General features: G+C 49.1%; 10 protein-coding genes across 10 annotated transcripts; 5 read left to right on the forward strand and 5 right to left on the reverse strand.

Moving 5' to 3' along the window:
• Positions 1-190: 190 nt before the first annotated feature.
• Positions 191-1,777, forward strand: BDR25DRAFT_341012 (thioredoxin-like protein). The gene is made up of 2 exons (XM_033693565.1): positions 191-1,124; positions 1,179-1,777. The coding sequence occupies exons 1-2, from the start codon at positions 653-655 to the stop codon at positions 1,508-1,510; spliced, it is 804 nt and encodes a 267-aa protein (XP_033550553.1). The 5' UTR covers positions 191-652; the 3' UTR covers positions 1,511-1,777.
• A 577-nt stretch (positions 1,778-2,354) lies between these two features.
• BDR25DRAFT_332545 (cytochrome P450) lies at positions 2,355-4,300 on the reverse strand. Its single transcript, XM_033692759.1, has 8 exons — positions 4,018-4,300; positions 3,701-3,955; positions 3,023-3,648; positions 2,859-2,970; positions 2,757-2,807; positions 2,675-2,700; positions 2,553-2,626; positions 2,355-2,497 (listed from the first exon to the last, which is right to left on the reverse strand). Exons 1-8 carry the CDS (start codon positions 4,271-4,273, stop codon positions 2,437-2,439), a joined length of 1,461 nt encoding a protein of 486 aa, XP_033550554.1. The 5' UTR covers positions 4,274-4,300; the 3' UTR covers positions 2,355-2,436.
• A 588-nt stretch (positions 4,301-4,888) lies between these two features.
• On the forward strand, positions 4,889-6,141 carry BDR25DRAFT_311914 (uncharacterized protein; the record flags this gene model as incomplete). The annotated part of the gene is made up of 4 exons (XM_033691270.1): positions 4,889-5,077; positions 5,129-5,240; positions 5,391-5,424; positions 5,592-6,141. The coding sequence occupies 4 exons, from the start codon at positions 4,889-4,891 to the stop codon at positions 6,139-6,141; spliced, it is 885 nt and encodes a 294-aa protein (XP_033550555.1).
• Positions 6,142-10,752: 4,611 nt separating this feature from the next.
• On the reverse strand, positions 10,753-11,547 carry BDR25DRAFT_386575 (uncharacterized protein; the record flags this gene model as incomplete). The annotated part of the gene is made up of 1 exon (XM_033698013.1): positions 10,753-11,547. The coding sequence occupies one exon, from the start codon at positions 11,545-11,547 to the stop codon at positions 10,753-10,755; it is 795 nt and encodes a 264-aa protein (XP_033550556.1).
• Positions 11,548-12,314: 767 nt separating this feature from the next.
• BDR25DRAFT_301869 (uncharacterized protein) lies at positions 12,315-15,093 on the reverse strand. The gene is made up of 2 exons (XM_033689670.1): positions 14,686-15,093; positions 12,315-14,634 (listed from the first exon to the last, which is right to left on the reverse strand). Exons 1-2 carry the CDS (start codon positions 14,856-14,858, stop codon positions 12,363-12,365), a joined length of 2,445 nt encoding a protein of 814 aa, XP_033550557.1. The 5' UTR covers positions 14,859-15,093; the 3' UTR covers positions 12,315-12,362.
• BDR25DRAFT_352220 (uncharacterized protein) lies at positions 14,886-17,349 on the forward strand (the record flags this gene model as incomplete). The annotated part of the gene is made up of 17 exons (XM_033694991.1): positions 14,886-14,967; positions 14,991-15,186; positions 15,215-15,334; positions 15,379-15,445; positions 15,496-15,627; positions 15,657-15,810; positions 15,845-16,021; positions 16,070-16,208; positions 16,232-16,270; positions 16,298-16,377; positions 16,436-16,459; positions 16,495-16,635; positions 16,669-16,741; positions 16,782-16,871; positions 16,907-17,119; positions 17,164-17,270; positions 17,324-17,349. 17 exons carry the CDS (start codon positions 14,886-14,888, stop codon positions 17,347-17,349), a joined length of 1,860 nt encoding a protein of 619 aa, XP_033550558.1.
• An 85-nt stretch (positions 17,350-17,434) lies between these two features.
• On the reverse strand, positions 17,435-18,556 carry BDR25DRAFT_392195 (uncharacterized protein; the record flags this gene model as incomplete). Its single annotated transcript, XM_033698191.1, has 2 exons — positions 17,435-17,471; positions 17,505-18,556. 2 exons carry the CDS (start codon positions 18,554-18,556, stop codon positions 17,435-17,437), a joined length of 1,089 nt encoding a protein of 362 aa, XP_033550559.1.
• Positions 18,557-18,624: 68 nt separating this feature from the next.
• Positions 18,625-19,592, forward strand: BDR25DRAFT_352222 (uncharacterized protein; the record flags this gene model as incomplete). Its single annotated transcript, XM_033694992.1, has 5 exons — positions 18,625-18,772; positions 18,806-19,133; positions 19,231-19,258; positions 19,297-19,401; positions 19,443-19,592. 5 exons carry the CDS (start codon positions 18,625-18,627, stop codon positions 19,590-19,592), a joined length of 759 nt encoding a protein of 252 aa, XP_033550560.1.
• Positions 19,593-19,665: 73 nt separating this feature from the next.
• Positions 19,666-21,282, forward strand: BDR25DRAFT_352223 (uncharacterized protein; the record flags this gene model as incomplete). The annotated part of the gene is made up of 11 exons (XM_033694993.1): positions 19,666-19,723; positions 19,780-19,839; positions 19,871-19,905; positions 19,953-20,070; positions 20,145-20,181; positions 20,254-20,307; positions 20,343-20,456; positions 20,500-20,586; positions 20,612-20,617; positions 20,685-20,903; positions 20,943-21,282. The coding sequence occupies 11 exons, from the start codon at positions 19,666-19,668 to the stop codon at positions 21,280-21,282; spliced, it is 1,128 nt and encodes a 375-aa protein (XP_033550561.1).
• A 1,120-nt stretch (positions 21,283-22,402) lies between these two features.
• BDR25DRAFT_311920 (uncharacterized protein) lies at positions 22,403-22,912 on the reverse strand (the record flags this gene model as incomplete). Its single annotated transcript, XM_033691271.1, has 3 exons — positions 22,403-22,574; positions 22,612-22,739; positions 22,871-22,912. The coding sequence occupies 3 exons, from the start codon at positions 22,910-22,912 to the stop codon at positions 22,403-22,405; spliced, it is 342 nt and encodes a 113-aa protein (XP_033550562.1).
• Between the last annotated feature and the right edge of the window lie 218 nt (positions 22,913-23,130).

Consider the following 23,130-nt stretch of genomic DNA (forward strand, 5'->3'; position numbering starts at 1 on the left):
GGCGTGGGCGATTTCCACTGTTTGGTGAAACGGGCGAGTGTTTGCGGCGCTGACATGCTGTGGAGAAAACGGGACGTGGCTTGTGACGCCAGCGCCAAGCGCCCTTTCTGCAACCCTGTCAGGCTGGACTGGGCGGCCGTTATTCCAGATTTCCGCGACTCTCTAAGCTCCTGCTCCTCCTCCTCCTTCTCGTCACCTCACCACCACCAACAACAGAGGCCACTTTTACTGGCGTTGAATTTTCAATGATTGCAGCAGCTACCTAATACAGACACAACAAGGCAGTCATACCAGAAACCTACCTTTACACCCCATCACCGCCAACATTTCCACTCTGAGGTTTGCTGTCGCAAGGGTAACAACTCCACACGCTTCTGCCGCCCCGCTGTCGCGGCTCGAGAAAATAAACCGCCACGAATTCTGCACTCCTCGCCTTCACGTGCGCGAAGCTTGCCGCGACTGGGCTACGACCGTTCCCTTCGACGCGGTGGACATCTTGCGACTCCGGGGGCTTTAGGCAGCTTGTCCTCGGTTCCAGGTTGACGACCTCGCCTCCAGCATAAGTGCTGCGAGTCTCACACTTTCACCACCCAATTCACCTTGCGCCTCGTACCTTACACCTCGCACACCGCACCTGGACTCGTCGTAAGCCATGCCTTCGCAGCGTCGGGTCAAGGCCTTCGGGCTGTTGGTCGTCCTTGCCGTCCTCGTTACGCTGTACATGACGTCTTCGCCCCGCCAGACTCGAAGCTCCGATTTCTACACTAAGACGCAGGAGGCGCTTCAAGCAAGAGAGTACGAACAAGCTGCCAAGCAGCGCGACGCCGATGACGTAGGCGCCAGATTGAAGGCAGCGGAGGAAGCAGCCAAGAAGTCGGCGGATGAGAAGGGCCACAAGTACATCGACTTGGTCGGCGGAGGGGTGCCAGGCGGAGCGAACGAGAAGAGCGTTGCCGGACGAGTCATGATGAACCAGCCCGGCGAGGGGGAGAAGAAGCTTGTACCTGGCGTCGCCAATGTGGGAGGTCGACCAAAGGATAGGGAGGCGGCGAAGGAGGACCACGAGTCGCCAGAGGACCACGAGGTTGAGGTGGAGTTGAATGCCATTCTGAAGAAGAGCCCAAGTATGCTCTCCTCATCCATCCAATTGCCAACTCAACGCTAACCCGCCTCCGCAGTCATCATCTTCTCAAAGACCTTCTGTCCCTTCTCCAAAAAAGCAAAGCACATCCTCCTTGACATCTACAACATCGTCCCCGCCCCCTACGTCGTCGAGCTCGACCAACATCCCCTCGGCATGAAACTCCAACACACCCTCGCCGAGAGCACCGGTCGCAAGACCGTCCCAAACGTCCTCCTCATGGGCAAGAGTATCGGTGGCGGCGATGATATCGAGGAACTCCACCTCAGCCACAAGCTCCTCAGCACTGTCAAGAGCATGGGCGGAAGCCGGATCACCGAAGTGGCTCTCCGGAGCGGCGGTCATCAACAGAAACCTCTTCGCGTCTGAAGAATCTCTCGGCGCGGCGTGGGTTTCGTCTTTCCTAGTTTTCAATTCTGTGTGCATACTTTATACTACGGGGTGGGCGTTTTCACACACTATCATGGGCGGCGTTTTTTTGCGTAAAAAGGACAGTTCTTCGGAATTATTTTTTTTCCTGCCTAATCGGAACGGGAAATGGTTGGGTTGGATTGGTTTGGGGCTGGATTTCTGGGGGCAGGTGTGGTGCACTTGGGTCATGGATTGCTTGCTTCCTCTAGTTAGTGGGTATACCCGGTGACAATACCATCATGATTGCATCTTAATCTGCCTCTTACTATGTTTGAGGTGCAAAAGCAGACTGGACGGCTGTGGAGGTACAGCATATTCGCCCACACTGCAACCCCGATACCTCCAGATTATCGAATTCCTGGCCATTGCTCTCATTAGCATATTGCCTTCGAGGCGAAGATTTAATCCTCCGGAACAAGGTTTCCATGATCATAGTCCGCCGGCAGCTGGTGGACTTGAGTTGCACGCTAAAAATCTGACCGTAATTTATATTGGTTAAAAGGAATTGCCCATGAGCCTTTCCGAAACCTACAAGGCAATGCTGCCAGCGACTTTCTGCAGTGAAACATCTTAAACTTAAGTTTCCGGAGATTCAATATCATAGCGTTGTCCGATACGCCGACGACAGTCTCAACAAATAAATTATTGGTCACTAGTTCCATACTACTTTCTCAACCTTTCGAAGACTAGGACTCATCACAGCATCACCAGCAGGGGCATTGGACCACTATCCTGGCGTACCGAAAGATCACGAGAAAACGTAGTTCGCCATAAGGGCCGGTCCTCCCCTAGAAAGGTGCGGCCTACCTTCTGTTTAGTTGTTGTGTTGGTAATGAAACGTAGCATTCTTCTTAAGTACGAACTCTTCTCAAGAATACTACAGCTTAACCGGCATATTCTCTGGGCTTCAGAGTCATGTGTAGGCCTTCCTGTTTCACAAACCACCTGTTATGTGTCAGCCCCTTTCAGCCCTACTGTTTTATGATTTCCGGGGTCATACCAACAATTCTCTCTCGGCTTGGCTTCTGGATCGGTAAGTTCAATTTCGAAGCGGAGTAAAAGCGAAGGGACTAGCTAAGCGGTGTCAACTTCGACTTCTGAGAGCATGATCCGTTTTCCCACCTTTGATATCTCTATCCAGCTAAGGTCTTGACGATTGTTAGTTTATTAAAATAGGTGGAAGGGCTCGTTCTTAAGAACATACTTCTCCCAATACATACCCGCGCTCCGGAGCCAAATGCAAAGAAGAGCCGTTCTAGCCATATTAAATAAGTCCAGGTTACTCGCTTTTATGGAAGGCCGTTACCTAGTTGGCCACGGTCTGACTCTAGCCACCTTTCTGGGCGGAAAGAGTCCGCATCCTCACCAAATACCTCTTGATTTCTGTGAATTACCCAAGGGTTGGTGCCGATGATGGTCTAGTATTCTAGTTAATATGCGCCTAATTGAAATGGAAATGATTAGGCTTACTCCAGCAGGAATGTATTGCCCGTCCACCTCAATGCCGGCTTGGGGTACTACTCGGGGAAGAGACATCCCCACAGCCGGGTGGCAGCGAAGAGCTTCATATATGCAAGCTTGCAAATAAGGCATCTTGTTGGCTATGGCGAGCGGGACTATGTCGTCCATCCTACTCTGCTTCATCATCTCAGTGGCCTCTTTTAACACTTTCTCTTTGCATTCAGGGTTTTTGCAGAGATAGTAGAGAAGTGCGCCAATAGAGATGGCGGTGGTATCACTTCCAGCGAAAATGTTGCTGGTAGCCATCGACAAGACTGCAGTGTCATCTAGTTCATCCGGCTTCTCTCGGTTGACGTTCATAAGCATTTCGAGGATATCATGGTGATCACTGCCTCGAAGTTTGCGCCGATTAATCTCGTTTGCAGCAAACGCTCGCAGACTCCCATGACGAGCACCGATGCCGAGCCAGTTTCCTATAAATGGGGAAAGCGTATCGTGAGCCCAATAGAGCCAAGGCACCTGTCCGATCCAAGCTGCGGACCTAAGAGCGGCATCGATCTGGCCGAAGGAGCCATCATCTCTCCCAGCATCCATAAAGCCAAACAGCTTCGAGAATGTGACTTCTCCGATGACATCTGAACCTTATGAGCTTAAAGCCACTGAGTGATATTCGAAGAACCAGCTCACCGAAGGCGAAAAGTTGAGCCCAGAGTCCCATATTGATTGATTTGGCTCCCAACTCTGACAACTTCGAGAACAGCACAATTAGCGCTTTATCCACGTAAGGTTCGAGCCTTTTCAGTCTATCCATTGAATATATGCCGCTGACTAATCGCCGTTGTGCTCGGTGGACCAATTCATTCCGCTCCGGGAAAAGGTCAAATTTACGATGGCCCTGCCAGACGCTATACCAATTACTCTTACGAAACTTAGACCCCGCACCTAACTGTGTTAGAGTGTCTCTCAAAGCACATTGTCTTGAATGTCCTGCAGTTTTGACGAACCATATATGATCTTTACCGCCCCTGGATCAGAAATGCTCACTTCGTTCGGGCCAGTTCGGACTAGTTTTCCATGCGCCTTGTGTAACTCGATCATCTTCTGGTGCATATCCCCTTTCCGGGAGTGATAGATCATCCAAAGAGGAGTCCAACGGGCGTAAAACGGACCCGGAATTCCACGCAGCGGATCGAGCTGCAGTATGAGGAGCGTAATCACAATTGACCCGAAGGCCACAATATAGGGCACCACACCTTCCATTGCGGGCCTCGTACCACAGAAGCTCTCGGTTTAATTATCGGCTTCTGAAAGAATCGGAACTGGAGTAGGAACTTTGTAGCACAAAATCCCCGAGTAGCGTACCTAGGTGGGGTTTAAATGGACTGAGCTAGCGTCGGGACATTGACTCGACACTGCCTTGTCCTGGAGGTTGAGTGGTGTGAATTGAAAGCTTACCCCACTCCTATAGTTTACTGACTTGATTACTAAAATTACTAACCACCGGACCCCAAAACCTGCATAAATATGTAGGTAGACATTCTGGCTATGATTCTGCCTAGTTCCATTTACGACATGCGTAGCAGTTGCTAGAAGGGATTACCGGTTACGTCGGACGATCCGAGCGTGTGGACATAGGCGACAAGGCGACACCTCTGACAGCTAATTGATAATCTCACAATCATTCTGATCACTGATCCAGGATCCTCAATTATAAATACCACGCTCAGGGAATGTTAGTTTTTCAACAGAATGGGACTGCAGCGAAGCAGTTGCGGCACCCATATTTGATTAACATATTTTCGTCGTCCATCGCCGTGTGCCTAAAAGAGTTCTGCAGCATTTTGAGTGTGTCAAAATTTCTCCCGAATCGCTATCATGTCATCTTCCTTCTTTAGAATCACCGAACACGTGCTTCCATGTCAGCACATTCGAGAGTATCGCGACGCCCTTAATGTGGATAAGTTATTGCAGTTAGCAATTCAGCAGTACACACATTTGAACAATAGCAACCCCTTGTCAAATCCAATTACGCTTATAGCGGCGCACGGGAATGGGCTTCCCAAAGTCTGTCATATAGTAATTGGACAAAGTTCTGATCACTAATCATATTCTCAGGGATGCTATGAGCCTCTCTGGGACGAGCTTATCACGGCTATGGCGCTCCCGATCAAGTCTATTCGGATTACCGATTGCTTCCACCAAGGCGCAAGTGGAATATTGAATGAAGGTACCCAAGGGGATGACCGTGAACTACGTCCCCCATATCGTATTTTCTGCTATAGGCTGACTATTCTATGCACAGCCAACTGATTTGACCACTCCCGAGATCTTTTGCAAATAGTGAACTACTTTAGGGACTAGACTACCTAACCTATAGTTGGGATCGCCTATAGTTTTAGCTGTTCGCAATTGTCAGTGTAGACTATCTGTTTACAGAAGTGCAGATACCAAGCTGGAGCAGTGTACATCCCTTTCTGATGCACCCAAACCTCTTCCATGCACTCGCATTCCTGAAACCCATGATTCAGAAGGAGAATCTTAGCCGGCTGAAGAGCGCTCCTTAAGCACGTTTCCGCAGCTTCCATCTAGATGTTTGGGCGTCTAGAGTTGAGGCAGAAGAATTTCTGCGAAAGTCGCCCTTCTTCCAGTTATGGGAATCGAAAGCAATGGAAATATACCTCCAATTTGGGTTGCGCTCGACTCCCACTTTACTGTATCCCAGTCGCTCATTCCCTAGAGGTGTAACACTCACCACGAACAAAGCACAAGAAGCCTGGACATTCTTGAGCCTGAATGCACCTCCACCGTCGCTCAATCCACAGGACTCAGTCGAGCGCGCCTTGGGAAACGGCCTTAGTTGCAATTCTGCGGAAGGGGACTTTAACTATTGGGGTCATGCCACGAACTGTCCATGGGCTTGTCTGGCATTCAAGTTTCTCCCTTCCGTTCGACTAGTAGTGCTCTTGCTCTTTGGAGAAAACAGCCACATTAGCCGGCCTCTCCGACGGGAAGATAAACTTCGATGTATAGGGATTGGCCTTGGGGGCAGTGGAGGCGTCGCGATGGGCCGGGTGCGAGCCGAGACAATCCAAGGCACGACGCATGTGCTTCCGATAGAGAAAATCTAACAGACAGCCATCGCTTTATTTCGCTGGCTTCGGGATGAGATCGTAAGATCTAAGTTTGAAGAAGAGTTTAGTTGTTCTTACAATAGCAGAAAGTCCGCTGCTAATGGCACTGCCTTATCTGCGCAGTGGATGGAATATATAAATACGCCGGCTAGGACGAAAAGAGTATCTAAGCCAAACCTTTAGAATTATCATCAATTCGTCTAGCCCTTCTCCTGAGCGATCATCTAGATAGTCTGGAGAGTGGCTGTGAGAGTTCGTGGAAACTGTATAAGATATGGCTAGAATTCTTTTAGATGCTGCTGGAATGCTCAGATTCGATGTCCACTCCTCAATTTTCACAAAAGGCTTGTCCAGATGTAGGTACCTTTCGAAGCTGCGAGGTCAATATGCGTTCTGGAATGGAGTGGGGCAGCACTTCTAGTGGCGTACTACGGTCCGTACGAAGTGAAACGGTCACGTTCACGTGTCAAATATGAACAAGCCCAGTTCGTCAGCCGCACCATATATTTAGTGATACCGTAGTTACCAGACGTAGTACGGATAGCATTACGTTGCTGGGAAGTGTATGTAGCAATCCTAGAGGATTAGGAGGGCTCTAGCAAGCAGTAGGCTTGCATGGAGTGTATACAGGGGTTTCTAGGGCTCTAGTTAGCCAAAAGCTTTGCAAGGACGCTTAAATATGTCGTTTATTAGTGTTTTAATCCATTCACCTACTGTCTGCTGCCTTAAAGGTGCCTATTTCTAACTATATTCTATTGCAGAGTTATCTCTTTGCGCGTCTTACAGGCCTGATCTAGTTGATTAGATGTCTCCGAAGTCCATTTTGTGCCGTCTAGAAGAATGCAGAAGTTACGAGCCCTCTAAACCAAATCTTCTACCCAATCCTGAAATAGTATACTGTCCGTAGCAAAAGATTAGATTATACTACCCGTACAGCCTAGGCGAGCTTGCTATGCATACACCTACCACTTTTCCTTACGGCCGTACGAATGTACCAAATATCTCACCCATACAGGTCTCAAAATTGCCCACTCGTACAGTACTACGCCTCATTGGAAACGCTGGAGTGTCGCTTAAACCCGGCGCCTTCGAATTTCGTGCACTATATGCTGTGCCGCAATATCTTTTTCCGACAAATTCCGCATTTTTAAATGCATATATTGTTCACGAACTAGTAATGTCTCCACTTGCAACACATGTGACTAGGGGATCATTACTAAATTCCTTTCATGTTGTGGCTAGGATGAGACTGCAAGCGTGTGGCGTACTACCATCCTCCTCGGCGGATAATTAGAAGGCTATCAAGACCCTACTTCATTTGGTTCTAAGCGTGCATTCCGGAAAATTTCAGTTTCTAATATCTCCTGCCCTCAAATGACGGCCTCTTGATTTTCAATCCTTAACTAAGGTTCTTAGTATATCGATTTGGCAGCTTCTGAGTGGGATTCATACGAGAGAGTCTGTACTTGCACGAAATGATTGAAGTGGACGGGCATTCTCTGGCACTGTCTGATATAATTGCAGTGTCCATGTGAGCAGGCGTTAATGAGAACCCGGATTTTGTTAACAAGTGATGTAAGCTTGGTAGGGAAATGAGCTATGGGTGAAGTAATGTTTTGATGGGTAATAAGACTGCAGACTATGAGATATATATACAAATGAGAGAAAAGGGTTAGACCTTGAGTTGATTGGGGAGCTTCTAGGTTACAAGTGATAAAGGTATGGAGCTCCTACGGCTTTGACGAATTATATAAGAACTATCGAAAGCACGTAGGAAAGCGTTGATAGGCTTGAGAGGCACCTGAGGCTTGGTCGAACAGTCTACCGTGTCAGCACTGGCATTGTAGGAGGTGCAGATACAAGTACATCGAAATTCGAGACGCTGAAGGTTGCACTAGAGCAACATCCCAACGTTGGTATTTTGGCCCCGTCGGATAGGGGCACAGCGAACATTACCAATGCAAGTCTAGTGGCGGAACGGCTTCGTGAGCATGCCTTACTCAGACTATGATGCTTATACCTAGCAACTCCCTTCTGCGAGGCGGCTCCGGTGTCTAGATTTCCATTATTAAGGCAATCCTAGCTATGTTAAAGAAGGGGATGGATGACTCTAGTCGTTCCATTATGAGGCAGCATATCAGCTTCTGGGGGCTCTCTCATCACTCTCGTATATTGCCGGAGCTCTGGAAGGCAACCCTGATGTGTTTATCCGAATATCACATATTGGGCATACTCACCCGTTCTATAGACGACTCACTCTCTCCTTGATGTGCGCGGCATTAGTTGATTCTTAAGCTTCTGCGTCCACGTTTTGCGTGAAAATAATCCCGCGAGGCACACGTCGTTTCACGCTTCAGATGCCTCTATATTCGCCTCTTATATTGAATGCAAACTGGTTTTCACTTTTCCGCACATATGAAAAGGTTTCCCGCGACCCAATACTTCAGCCTCCACGTCGTGACTTAGCCTCCACATGGTGACTCAGCCTCCACATGGTGACTCAGCCCCCACGCAGCGACACAGCCCCTTATGCCCCTTCTGCCACCACACCTCAGGCGAGCGGGCATGCGAAATGACCATGAGGCTACTTCTGCACTGCCACAAATTATATTATATAGCTGTATTTGTTCAAGGTGAAGTCCACTCTCGCCGAAATACAAAATTCTCTATCTTCGATCTTCGTGACTCCTCACAAACCACATCGGCGCTCGTCCCAATGGTTAAATCCAAGCCTAGCGCCCACGATGTATTCATTCTTATTCTTCAAATCGTCGGGTTCGTTGCTGCTCTAGTATTCGGCGTTGCATCTTTTTTGTCCTGGAAAATATCAGAGAGAGCCCTTACAGAGACGAAGTTAGCCAATCTCATAACTTTCGTTACCCTTTGCGACCAGACAGAACCCGCAAACACTGTGAGTAGAGACTTATGTTGTCTGTTGGACTGCTTGATTGACATCTACATGTAGAATACTCTCGGGGCACTGTGTAGCGATGTTTCCGCTGTCGCCGTACAATCTCTACGTTCATATGCGCTGTCGACCTTCCCAATTCCGGCTACTGCTGACGTTGCTCTGCCGCCTAATTCTGCACCTGGACATGGAGGTTTAAGTACTGAGGCCAAGGTAGGCATAGGGATAGGAGTGCCTTCAGCTCTTTTTTCGGTTTTAGGCGTGATAATCATGTGTTTCAAACGCTGAATGTTGGCGACTGGGCGGCAAATTCATAGGCTGTACGGATGTACTTGTTAAAAGGAACGGTCGATAGTCCGTGTAGATGCTGGTGGCTAATAGGGCTTGTATGGCTTGCAGATGGTACCGTTAGCATGCTTAGAAGGTAGATTTATCTCAACTAATGTTAACAACAGTTAATATGTAAGGGTAATGGCTATACTTGAAAAGAATTAGGCTAGTGTACCTTATCAGATTACATGGTAATAGAAATTACACTAGAGTTGGAAGAACAGTAGTAGTTAGGAATAAAGGAAACGCTTTCCTAAATATCTAAGTAAATAATAGCTAATAGAAAAGTAACTACCCCAAGATCTAAAATTCATACCTACGTTCTAGCAGACGGATATAGCTAATACGAGCATGAAAATTAAGAATGCCAACTACCTATTACTTTGATACTAGTCTAACGGAACTTCTCAAAACTAGATCGCCCTTAGTACTAGGATCAAAACGCCTGTTGCTTTGTGAAGCTTACGGGGGTACAGAGATGAGAGAAACTGAGCTGCATTGATTGCTTAGGCAACATAGACCATCGCGAGATGCATACGACCATGGTGACGACGCATCCGACTATCGTGTGACACTGCAAACACGCTTCCTTGTTATAGCCAAATCACAAATCCAAACCCAAAACCCCACACAATTCTCACCAAACCTCCACCACCTCATAAATTTGCGGTCTGTGCATATTAACATACATAATCTGCACTCAGACCCTTTGCTCTTACCAATGCGGTAAATCTACATTCTAATAGTAAAAACCTATATCGAAGGCAAACTTGACGACTTCTGCATGGACTGTAAGATCCCAATGGACTTAGCTCTGGGATCGCAACCGGGCTGCATAAGTGGACGGATGTGGGGGATGAGGATATGGGCGGAGATGCAGATGGCAGAGTGAAGGAAGAAGAGTCTGAGAAGATTAAGGGGAGGGGGATGGAAGGCGAAGGGGGGAAAGAGGGAGCGGAAGGGAGGGAAGAAGGATGTGTTTGGAGTGGTGGGCAGAGAGAGGGATGCTGAGATGGGGGGAGTTGGGTTGAAGCTGTGTCAGGAGAGACAGCTGCATCTTAGGCCTTATAAACGATCAAATCGATGGAAGGGAGGGGAAGGATCTGGATGCAGTATTGTGAATATGCTTGGACTCATCAATCTGGATTGAGGCGGAAAGTGGATCGGAAGATTGGGGGGGGGCTTAGAGAGAAATCTACCTACGAAATGGACCCTAGGTGCAAGATTTGTGTAGCCAACCAACGCCGTGGATACCAGCCCTACTTGGGGCTCTTGCTGTCGCTACCTCCGGAACTACGATCTTTCGCCTTGCTGAAGCAATGACCCTGTTTAATCCAAATGCCGTGACAATGTCAGAGACCCAGGAAACCTCATGGCTTACGCCGAACGCCATTTACCCCACTAGGACCCCATTGACCAGCTCGACCGCCCCGGTCCACCCCAGGCGGATCAGCCGTAGCATTGCCGACAACTTTGGCAGGACTGCTAGGAACGGCAATACCGGCAGCACCGACGGGGAGAACTCCCGGGATACCGCTTTTTCCGGGTACCGGGCAACCAGGCCCACCGGGAAAAGCCTTAAAGACAGTCTGATTTGGCACTGGACCATCTCTACGACCACCAAGACCAGGTCCAGAGCCAGTAGGACTCATAACTGCTCCACCACTGCGACCCAAGTCTCCGTGGCCAGCACCCGCACCGACGGGACTCAAGACTCGGCCACCGCCTTTCCTCCCCTTCCCCTTCTTGTTCCCCCCAGCAGCTTCCCACTTCCCGCCCGCCTGTCTATCCTTCTCCTCCTGAATTTTCTTCATCTCCTTAACCCTATCTTCCTCATCCCTCTCCCGCTTAGCCCTCTCCTCAGCTTCACGTCGAATGCGCTCCTGTCGAGCCTTCTCCTCCGCCTTTTTCTTCTCCTGTTGCTTTTTCTCCTCCGCCATTCGTTTCTCCTCTTCAGCCTGATTTGCAGCTCGGGACGCCTCCTCGCGGTCGTTCCACACCTCAAACTTGATGCAATCATAGCATTTAAAGTATGATTTGCGAGGATATTCTTCTTGGACGATGTCCTGGCAGAGGTGTCCAGTGACGTAGGCTTGACGGCAGCGGTCGATGTGCGGCGGGGAGACGCAGGCGCAGAGGTACATTTTTTTCCAGCCGATGCACATGTTGGTGGTTGAGGTGATGGGGGTGTGTTCAGAACACGAGCGAGATGGTTGAGTGCTGAAGATGGTGAATAGAATCAGTCTCTGGAAGCACAGCGCGTAGGTTGTCCGCTAGTGAAGATGACCCACCCACGGTGATGCCTTATGCAGATGGCTGGTGCTGCGAGGCGTCGAGGGACTGAGAGATGGCGAACAACTTGGGGGTGGTGATGGACTCATGTGTTTCGGATGGGGGAAAGGGTGAAAGAGAGGTGAGGGTGCATATCGAGGACCCCACGACTACAAATGGCGTTGGCTCAGGCGGTGACTGACTGTTGGACGGGAACTTGCCTCGAACTCAAGCGAAAGAAAGTGATGGATGATGGCAATCGACAGCAGCAGCGGTGAGCAAAAGTTAAGAGAGTGAAGAGCGAAAAGCTACTTAGAAAGATTAAGATTAGGACTGGCTGTGATTGCGATAGCGATGATGTTATTCTTCACGAAGGTGATAACCACGCGCGTCTATCGCGATTTCCTGTGTAAGGCATAGGGCCCGTAGCGGGTGGCACCAGGACCTGCTGTCTGCCCCTCCCTCGAGACCCGTTTGGGGGATCCAGCTTTATTGACCGGCTGTGAAATTCTCTTCTATCATATTTATTTTAGTCTTGATTGAACGCTACATCTAGAGGACAGTTCGATATCATGAAAAGTAAGTATCCAGGCTTACATAGTCCTACAATCATTACAAGTGAACAAGGAAACTTATATATACCCGGAAGAGACATACATGGGCAGTTTCCCATCGTTACCCAAAATGAAAAGAATAAGATGCCAGTCACTCAACCTTCTACTACTTCGCCATACCTCTCACTAAAAGGATCGCCATCTACTTCAACGTCGGAGAACATGCCGAAAATATCACTGGATGCAGATGCGATCGCATCCAAGGCGGCATTGGCTGCTTGCTGGGCAGAAGACAGGCTGAGCGTGCTTGCCATGGCTTGTGACAACTCGCTAACAGTGGGAATGGTGGCATGGCTTTGAGAAGCAAGCCTACCGACACCCCACGATGGAGCACGATCTATCGAGCGCCGTGTGGCCTGCTGGATCTGATCTCGGAGCGATCGCATTGCAGAAAGCTCAGAGGAGTGGATTGATGACGCAAGTGTCGGTAAAAGAGTAGCTGCTAGGTTTTCCATGCTCCTCCTCGCATTTTCAGATAGCCGCGGTGAGATCCTGTCGCTATCTTGCCGAGACGGCCCGGGTTCCTCATCTCGTGGAACACCCGGCAGGATTATGTTGAGGTCGCCTTCGATAAAGTCTCTCACGAAACCGCGCGCCTTGTCCCCGAATGTCTCCCGTTCTCGAGTCGAGTTGACTAACATGGCGAAGAATGAGACCCAGTCGTGGTATTGCCGCTGTGGAGCAGAGCCGAACAATGTCCCCAACAAGGAGTAGGTATCTAAAAACTGGCAGCCCAGGTCTTTGTCTGACAGACGAGAAACGGTAGCGGCGCCACTTCGTGCCCGTATGATGAGGTTCAGATCCGACTGGAGTGTTCTAGGGGGAGCAGCACTCATAATTAGACCGCATGTAATCGATAGTAGCTCTGCAGGTGTAATGCCCATCAGTCTCTCAGTGTCAAGCATCCAGGGTGCTAGGGCGGAACCAAAACAGTCACGTCTTTGAGCTTGCCATCGCTCCCAGAGTCCACAGTACAATCCAATATGATCAGTCCAGTAGACGTAGTTGTCGTCGTCAGACTGCACGGCCTTCCATGAGTCTGGCAGCTTAGTAATAGACGACAGCTCCTTGGCGCACCATGTGAGGCACGACCGAAGGAGAGGGTTTTTCATAGAGCTTTGGCGAAGTTCAAATGGGCCCGGAATTCGTTCCAAGATTCGAATCTGAAGGTGCTCTTTATCGGTGAATATGCTGCCTTGATCCCAGTCGTCTTGTACAAAGGTGTTGAGATACTCAAGACATTTGTTTAGGTAGTGATAAGTGAGAAGGTCGAACGAGCGATGCTCGGCCGGCAGGTGATCAAACATCTTATCGCTAGCAAGCTCACACCCAATTGCGATCTCACTGATAAAGTTCTCACTGTCCTTATCATCGGAGCGCGTGTAAGTTTCGGCAAGGAGCATGCGATAAATGAAGTGCTCCACGTCGGTAAAGGTGTCTCGTGGTTCATCAAGCGTCTTGAACAGCTCATTGCGCGCAATTTCGACTTGGGAGGACAAGAAGGAAGAGCGGACACAGCTAATCAGTGCCGAGGATCTCATCCATGAGGGTTCGGTGTTGGGCTCCTTCAATCGCTTCAGCAAGATGGTGAACAGCTCAAAAGCATCGCTATCGAAGCCAAGAGACTGAAGGAAATGCGCAGCCAGTTTCATGTCGGTAAGTTCTTCTTGCGAGAAGGTATGGATAGGACGGCTACTGTCGAAGCGCCGTCTGTTGGGCGACCATAGCCTGACTGATAGTGGAAGGCTTGGAGTCTTCCCAAAGTCCAGGTTCTCGAGATTATCGAGAGACTTAGAAAGCAGCGGATCATTGTCGCTTTGCTCGTTGATAGTAATCCAGTCGCTGTCGTCTTCAATCAGACCAGGGGTATTGGACACTGTACTTGTCTTTGCACCAAGGCCACTAGATAGAGCGCTACGTGGAGAGCTGCCTAGGTACGTAGGGGACGTGGACTGTGAAGTACCGGCGGTACCTGTGTAAGGCATCTGAGGGGCTCCGCAGGCAGATGGAGTAGCTCGGTACTGGTCCTGGTCATGGGCCGGTGCAGCAGGGAGGTCCGGTTCCGGGTCGGCGAAAGGATCTCTCGATGCTATGTATTCGGCTAGTTTCTGGCGTTTCTTCGGTGGGACTGTGGGCCTGTCCATTGAGCTCTGACTGCCGCGACTTTGTAAGCTTCCCATGCTCTTTGGTCGCTTGGGTGTAGATGAGGACACAAGAGGGTAGTTGGGCAGGCTTCGCTCCGGTGCCGACACGCTCAACTGGTGCTGTAAGCGAGGGGGGATAGGAGGTCGTTGAAGTGTCTCTCGACCGCCGGTGTTGTACTTCTTAAAACCCCATTTCTCGAATTTGTAAATGTATTGGCGGTGCCTGAGCGAATTAGCGAAGTGTTCTCAGTCCTTCCTCATTCTGGCGACATACGATGGCTCAAAGCTATGCGTGCGTTTCATGAATTCCATCAAGTCCTCTAGTGTCCTCTCCTCGTACAAGGAGCGCAGCTCTTCCTTGTGTTCGTCCCATTTTGATGGTGGAATGGGTCTTGCGCGGGGGACTGGTGGGCCGACAAATCTCAGAGGTTGCGGGCGCTGAGTCATGGTTCTAGTGCGATGATGGGGGTGTTCATGGCGGGCAACGTCAGGGAGAGGTTCTCTTATGGGGCAGTGGGCCGTGGACGGGGTGCATTGCGGAGGGCGAGCAAGGCTGGTATCGGCCTCACACGTCGCAAGTAAGGCAGACTTCCAATTCCCCAATTCATACTGGTGGTGGCGACTCCAAGGGCAAGCGTTTCAACAGCAGTTGGGCGGATAGAGGTGGTTCAAGGCAACAGAGGGCGGAGGGCTATGCTACACAGCATGTTGTCGTCACCCTTCAGCTGATGTTGAGGGCGGGCCAAGCATTTCCATACCCTCGAAGCAGTCTAGCGTAGGATTCTGAGGCTTCGAGCTTTCAGCGCCGAACATCCAAAATTCACAAAACATGCCTGGACAATCCAGAACCCAACCTGTGTTAGTGCCCAACCGAGGCTCTGTCCTTCCACAAGACATGCTTCTGCGCGCGATCCTGAAACAGCGTGATTAATCTTTTGCAGTGGTTGCAGGACATATGGATGGACAGTGTGGCTGCTGCTAAAGCGCTGTATTGCTGTGTTGCTGAGCAAGGATATTCTCCTTTGATTCTTCATGTCTCTGTCTACACGTTAATTAACCTTCTTTTCCTCCAACCATTGCTGAGTCAGCTCCGTGGCACCCAATGAAAGCAGAATCTAGTCTAGCATTTCGGAAAGTCGCAGAAATTCCTTCGGCTTCGTTTACGTTTCCATCATTGCGCAAGGTTAGTACAAGAAGAGTTGTGCCGGCAATTCCAGTGGCCTTTGGTGTCTAATTCTACACTAGGGCTATCCAAAGAGACGTTGCGCGATTACAAGCGAGGCTCAAGGCCCATCCATTGACATTATATACTTTCCACATTCAAGCCAGAACCCCATCCTTCCCCTTCAACAGGACGGGCGAGACCAGGCAACCCGGAATAAGAAGCATCTTCCCATTTGTAAACCTTTGCTTGCATCGAGAAAGGCATGTAGTCATGAACTTTGCCACCATGTTGACCCCAGGGTTTCCTTCCCTATCGCGTGTGGCTTTCTTGATCCGTGCAGGCCCCTCCCATGAGCGGGCGACTAGCGTGAGCCACCAGACCGATAAAATTCGTGCGCAGATTGTAGATCTGGTTCGAGCTAGTCACCCACTCATGGAAGGGCCTCGTAAACCCCTACACTCCCCTGTAGTTTGCTCCTCCGATGGCCCTATAGCATACTCTCTTGTCGATCATTTTAGTAGTAGTTACGAGTGCCGCATTTGCTCGTGCGTCCGATCTTTCGTCTTTGGCCTCTTTTCTATCTTCTACTTCTCGCTTGCAGTCGTGGTTGATCGCCAAGTACTAGGAAATCGGTAGTCCGTCGATCCCCCCCCAGCTGCCAGCCGATGCTTGTAGCAAACCAAAATTACAATCAGTAGTTGCTGTCTAAGCGATGAACTAGGCCAGAGGGCGCGACATCTTTCCCAACGCAACTGGAATCTATACTAATGCCCTTCTTAGTCTCCAGTCACTACAATGACGGTTCCCATTGTTCTAGTCACATTAACCATATAACTATTTCAGCGACTCAAACAGCAAGTCTCTCGAGTTGTGCACTTTCGACGTTTCGACATCTCATTCGATCTAACTATCATTGAGCAGAGAGGATGAAGTGTGCCAACAAGCTTTTGCTAACAGCCTCGAATGTGCTTATCCACTTTCAAACAATGGTTTCAGTTCCGCCCAGACTGAAGGGTGCCTTTCCATTCTGGCTCGCCCTTAAGGGAAGACTTCCATTTGGTTCGAATACGACCTAAGGCTTTTCGGAAATAGGCATGGTATCCCCGCAGTTACCAACAAATAGGGCCGGTTGGCAGCTTACCGCAACGTGTCTCCCAGGTAGTCGGTATCCTTGTGCAGTCTCTACTCTTATCTAACGCTACGAGCCATGTGCGAACTCTGCTTACTACGTCTTATCTCACTGCCAATTCCTCCCGAATACGCAATGGACTCCACAGCACTGCTCTATTCAGATCGTGTCGCCCAATTATAATAAAGACAGAACCGCCAGGAGGAATTTTGGCGCCACTTGGATCTTGAAAACCCAGCCAGAGACTTCAAGACTGGCGAACATCGCGGCAACCCCACAACAGTCGATGAAGCAAACCCTTCAGCAAGTTAACACCCTCAAAGGCAGCGAGCTTCAGATCTCAATCATGTGTGAACTCCAGAACCCGCTGCTCAAGTCTTCGAATTGGACGAAGGAAGACCCACTAAAGCGGACGTGCCATTAGGTTGAGAACGTGAGGTGTGAGTGGAATGGACCAGCTTGAATAGCTGGCCAGTATGTGGTGATGTGAATGCACGGAAGCTTAATTTTTTTGTCGTCACTTTTCTTCCTTGTGATCTTTATCAACTGCACACCTTGTTTCCATGTTTCTTTGCATCCACACTTATTTCTAGTGTACTACACACCCATTATTTATAGCATGGTATCATATACCACAGTATTAGGCCCGGTAGGTTTAACCCATAAACAGTCTTGCTAGAATTAGAGGTACTAATTTCTCTGGTAATTTAGAACTTTGTTATGTTCTACCTAAGTGGCAACGCACAGTATTATTGAAGCGACAAAACTCGTCTCCGACACCTAGGGCATCTAACAAAACTCCATGACCGCATACCACCTCACCAAACTACCCACTAAAAAAGCCCAACTCCCACCCATAGCTGCAACCGCTGCGGCTAGATCCTCCCTCCGAAAAAGGAAGAACCCAGCCATCAGAAACCCAAATCCGCCCACTGCATTCAAAAATGCACCTTGCCAATCTGCATCCAGAACTTTCGGCTTCCACCATCTCTCCTGCTCGTAAATCGCTAACATGCCATTCGCAACAAGAAACATAAACCCATGCACGACCTGCGGCCCAAACACAACGAGCCCAAAGAAAGTCGAGTCTTCGGGAATGACGCCAGGGAAGTCAGTGATGCCAGCGACCATGAAGATGATACCACCGAACAGGACAATAAGCCCAGCTTGGAACGCTAGATTCCCAAACAGCAGATCTGTGAACTTCCCTCGACTTGGTATCCACGCCCACTCCTTACTTCCTAGTAATGCTGGCTTATACTCTGTGCGAGTGTGTGTGGATTCAACGTCTTTGGAAGTTTGCAATGTACCGCGATCTGCATTCAGTGCACCGAAGGAATCGAGGATTCCAGCAATGAGGAAGAGTGTTGAGCCGATTAGGACGGTGGTTGGGACCGCGATTGTCTCCTCTGTTTCAAAAGAAGTTTCTGGTATTGTGCGCGGGAGGAGGTCGAAAAAGGCGTTGATGACGAGGTCGACACTTCCGAGGGCGAAGGCCACGGCGACAAGGTAGATGGGATCACGGTAAGGGAAGATGGTGTACATTTTACGAAGACGGATTCCGAAATCTGATGAGGCTTCTTCGTCGTCGAAGTCCATGAAGGAATTCGACGGATAAGATTGTCCATCATCTGGGAAATACGGTGGCGGTGCTTCTGCTTCTTGCCTTTCTCTTTCACATTCTTCACGGTGTTGGAGATGGTTTACGGGCTGGAAATTGGCGAGTTTATGGTTGTGTGCGGGACGGGATTCAAGTTCTTGGATTCGTGGCATAGAGCTGAGCTGAACTGGGCGAGTGTTCATTATGGACGCCCGGACGTAAGAGGCCCTGATTGTTGCGGAGGCGTTCATTTTAGAAGGGAAGGTACGGGCACAGCCTCGAATTACAATTAAAATTATGGTAGAGAATATAAGAGAATATGGAAATATCGTGCCTGCACCAATATGTACAAATAGAAGAAACACTCAACTACGACGAGAAAAATGAAGAGCCGACGGACACAAGTAAAAATACATATGTACCCAAGACATGTCAAATCCAAACATCTGGTGTGATTTGCAAAACCCGTGACCCGGGCTGTCGGACCCACACTCTGTGAGCACTAGCGCATGGGATCCAACGAATGATATTTTCCAGATTGCGAAGAGCCTCACCTCCTAAGCCTTTTAGAGCGACTCTTATCGTGTTTAAGCTTTTTGTGGGCCCGGAAACGGGTACTTGCGTGAATGTCGTTTACTTTCATGCCGGAGCTCGTGGCGCCGACAGGCAGCTTAAACGTGCAGGTAAGCAAGAAGACTTTTGGACCAGTGATTTTGAGCACCCTCCGGTTGCGAAGGAGGGTAAAGATGTGTTATACAGTACCAATAACAGTCCTTGGCGGCCTGAAAGCTCTAATCACTTCGATTTTTATTTACCCGGACTCCTTATGTTGACATGACAGCTGCTTTATTATCCTAGCAATACTCCAACTGTCTAAAATACTGAAGGGCCTCTAGAAAATAAAATGAAACCACTAATGTAAGAGCGTTACAATGATGAAAGGAAGTGAAAAGGTTGGAACGGTAATAGAGGTTCTAAAGAAATCATGCAGACTTCGCAAACATATACCTTTCTAGTGCCTTGGGGCTCAAAAAGCATCTGGAAGGGCCCTGATATTCATCAAGGATATTTTGAAATGCTTTCACTCCAATCGGAAGTCAAATTTTTGAGATCGGCCGGTATGACTACGGTCCGAAGGCTTTGAAACGGTTTCCGCCACTTCGCTACTTCTCGTACGCGACACGATGTTTCATATCTCGCTGTGGGACCGGAACGACCCCTTCCTATCAGGAACATTTTAGCGCTCGCTTCAAATCCACTGCTGAATTCCGGATTACCATCAATTGACACGCAGTTGAAGATTTCCTCTAACACCACCCATACAAGAGGCGCCTAGATAAGGAAGCAAAACTTCTCAGACATGGCGAATTTTGTCCCAAGCACCCCACCTACTGAAAAATCTTTGTTTAAACAAACAGGTATCAGACATAGGAATCGCTTAAAACAGTAAGTAAAGGCGGGTTCAGCCCAACAGCATACGGGATGAGTTCGTATGCTGTCGAGACTGAAATAAAGAAATTGGGCTCGTCTCCGCGTTTCCATATAAAGCTAGTATCGAGGCTTAGGTACCCCTCGCTTCTTGCTTGACTGGTTTGGTGCTGTTCCGTCCTATCTCTGCAAATTGCTAAGAGTGACCGTCCAAACCAGTCTTGTTGGTATGGGGAGAACGATGAATCTCGCGAGGTTGAATCAAGTGAGTTAGAAAGGAAGGCGCACACCTCACAAAATAGTAAACCCAAGCGGGATCCAGCGCGAAAGAATATGAGTTGGCTAAAAGGCTACTGTTTCCTTTATCATTTCAAATAGAGATTAATAACCTCTCGACGTTTCTCATTTGAGAAGATGAGCGACTGCGATCTGGTCTAGATTCAAAGATGTAGTATTGTCTCGTTCCTAAGGTAGAGTTAAACAACCTACAAGGAAAGTTAGAAGGTTGGAAATTGACAAGGATTCAGGCTGCCCAGCGAGCGTATTGGAGAGGGAGTAATTTCTGGAAAGAGTTGTAGGTAATGGCTAGCGAAGCATCGTCCGCACTAGTCGTTTTACAGCAGGCCATCATTTCCCCGAGATTCTGTATCTAATTATGATTGTGAAAGACTTCATTCGGGTGAGAGCTGGCGAAACATCCTTAGGCCTTCAGGTGGAAGGACCGTGCTGATACTGACTAATGTCGGCCAATCCGAAAATGGTCTAGCCCAGATCCAGCCGGGGGAAGAACATTCCAGCGTCTCACTAGATTCAAGATCAGGGCTGATTTAACACGTGTTGCGAAATTCAAAATGTGAAACGGCTCCCACAGAACTCAGCGTTGAGTCGAGAACAAACCAGCATTTTTGACACCTTGCACTAACGCCGAGGTTTAGGTTCACCTCCGGATAGCGCAATCGCGCAAAAACCGCCTCGGTGTATGGTCCAGCACCCACAACATCACTCACACGCACTTGTGGGCACCCCCAACCATCTCCAAGCCATAAGAGCCCAATGGCAAGAATTGCACCCCCACATTACCCTTCCTCAGCCACCACGGCCTCCGACACCGACGCAGCCTAAACAAAACCTCCCTAATTGCCCTAATACGGAAATTGGAAATACCATCTTGTTGCCTTAGGGCCTAGTCGCCCAAATCGTTCACCTGAGTTCGCGGTCGCTCACGGCCCAAGGCGAATTTCAAAGCCCCAGAACGGTAATTGAAATTATCTGCGATGGCAAAACTCGACATGCAAGTACCGGCTTGTACGCCGTTGCGTGTTTGGTTAATCGCGCGAAAATTAGGAGTTTGGAAATTCCATTTGCGCAGTGGACGAACAGAACATTCGGGACTGACAGGGCTTGCGTGCGGTATAAGTATTTGACGGCCCGTTGGTCCTTTAATTCGCTTCCAACATCCAACTGCGCTGTGCTCCATACTTTCTGCCACTTCGTTACGACACTTCCCAGCCAGGTCACCGCATTTCCCATCCGGTTACCGCAAACATGACAGCAACGAGGAATAAGTACGCCGACACCCTCCTACTTTCCCATACCGGAGAATGGGCCACCAAAATATTTGTTGCAAATCAACCTTCTCATCTATCAAATCACAACATGAGGGAAAAAGACATCATCCTCGAGCCGCATCCTGATCTCGGGAGCATCTCATCACGTGACACCGCGTCTCTACTCGCCGACGTTCCACCACTCGCGTCTACATCCCGGTATTCAAGCCTTGCCCCCACCAGCCGATGGATAAAAGAGACATTGCACGAAGAACCATGGCGACCGTATCCATTTTCGCCGAAGGGGTCAACCGGCGGACCTGCACTGCTCAACACAGCTTCGATGCCGAGGTCGAGGGCAAGAGCGACTTGCACCAGTTCGGTGGCGCGGTCGAAATCGCCACAGCCGAGAGATGGAGGATGATAGATGATGCCGAGAAAGGGATATTGGGCTGGAAGAAGCCTTGGACTGTTTCTGTTAGCTTCTCTCTAACAATCTAGGAGTCATTGGGACTGGGGAACCAAGGTGTTTAAAGGTGCACGGCCCGGATTAATTTCATTTTTGAGGGTTTGAAGGTCAAAGCTTGGATTGCTACATTGACACTCGATCGCGAAGGGAGATAACATTTCTATTTATCCATCAGCTGTAGGGACGCTGTGAAGCCGGAGCAAAAGGTCAACCTTTTGCTCGTGAGAATTGTACTGCTTATAGACGCCATCTTGATTTTTGTACAATCTACGCTATTCATATGAAATCATTACCATTAAACGAATACCATTATTATACTAAATTCCCTCTATTCTCAAAAGGCAAGAACGCACCAGCCTCTAAGCCGTAACTCCTATCGTGCCTTTGTCCATTAACGTCAGCTCCATGTTCCGTTCATCCACGTTAGCATTAATCAAGCCATATCCGGTGACATTTGATTCACTTCAGGGTAATAATTTGCCTCAAGCCAATTGTATAGACATTGAAAGCCCCGACCCTCTTCTAATTGTCACTACGAAACACTCTCTCCACACACACACCTGCAGTTTTCAGCGCCTCCCTGAGCATTCATTGTTTTAAAAACGCGTACGTTGCCGTGCCATATATCACAACATCTTCCAAGACAACGATCCTCAGTGACCCAACTGACTCAGAATCGAATTATCTGGCGCATTTTCGGGGCCGAGGTTGTCGGGAAAGTGGCCAGGCTCGAAGAGCGCTGAAGCAGGAGTACCGGGTTCGTAGTACGACGCCTCGGTTTGCAGATGGGTGATGTAGAGGTTCTTTGCCTTTCGAACCTGTGTACTGGTACAACGAGCTATGCTTCGCGGTTGTTACATACATCCACGTTGAGCCCAGGGATTCGACAAGAATGACTCGCGCTGAGCGGACGCTCGACATTTGGTTTTCAGTGTCGATGCCAGCCTCAGGATTGATTTTGGTGTTAACAGCGTGGTTGGTGACCCATTCCTAGATGTTTTCGAAGTAGCTGGATAACTGCGGGGAGATGTGCAAAAGGAGTGATGCCGCTTTACATATCGGATTTACGCCCGTGGTCGGCTTTCAGCATTGCTTGAGCACAAGGTCTGAATTTTGCGCACCTCCAGTGCAGGTATGCAAGTCCCATAGACCTTCTGGGCCATGCCTTGACTCGTGCTTATTAAAAAGGTTACTCCTACGCTACCACCTGTAACCTCCTTCCAGTAACAGGAGTCAAAAAATTCTCATCATGTGTTCCCGATACCAGCATTGGAATAACCTTCTCATTTTATCGATTGATCAGGGTATAACATGATTTGACTGATGCCGCCCGAGAATGTTGGAAGCATCGAATTTTATGATGAAGGAGGCCACGAATGGG

This window comes from Lindgomyces ingoldianus (genome assembly GCF_010093535.1).
Source record: "Lindgomyces ingoldianus strain ATCC 200398 unplaced genomic scaffold BDR25scaffold_8, whole genome shotgun sequence".
Classification (NCBI taxonomy): domain Eukaryota; kingdom Fungi; phylum Ascomycota; class Dothideomycetes; order Pleosporales; family Lindgomycetaceae; genus Lindgomyces; species Lindgomyces ingoldianus.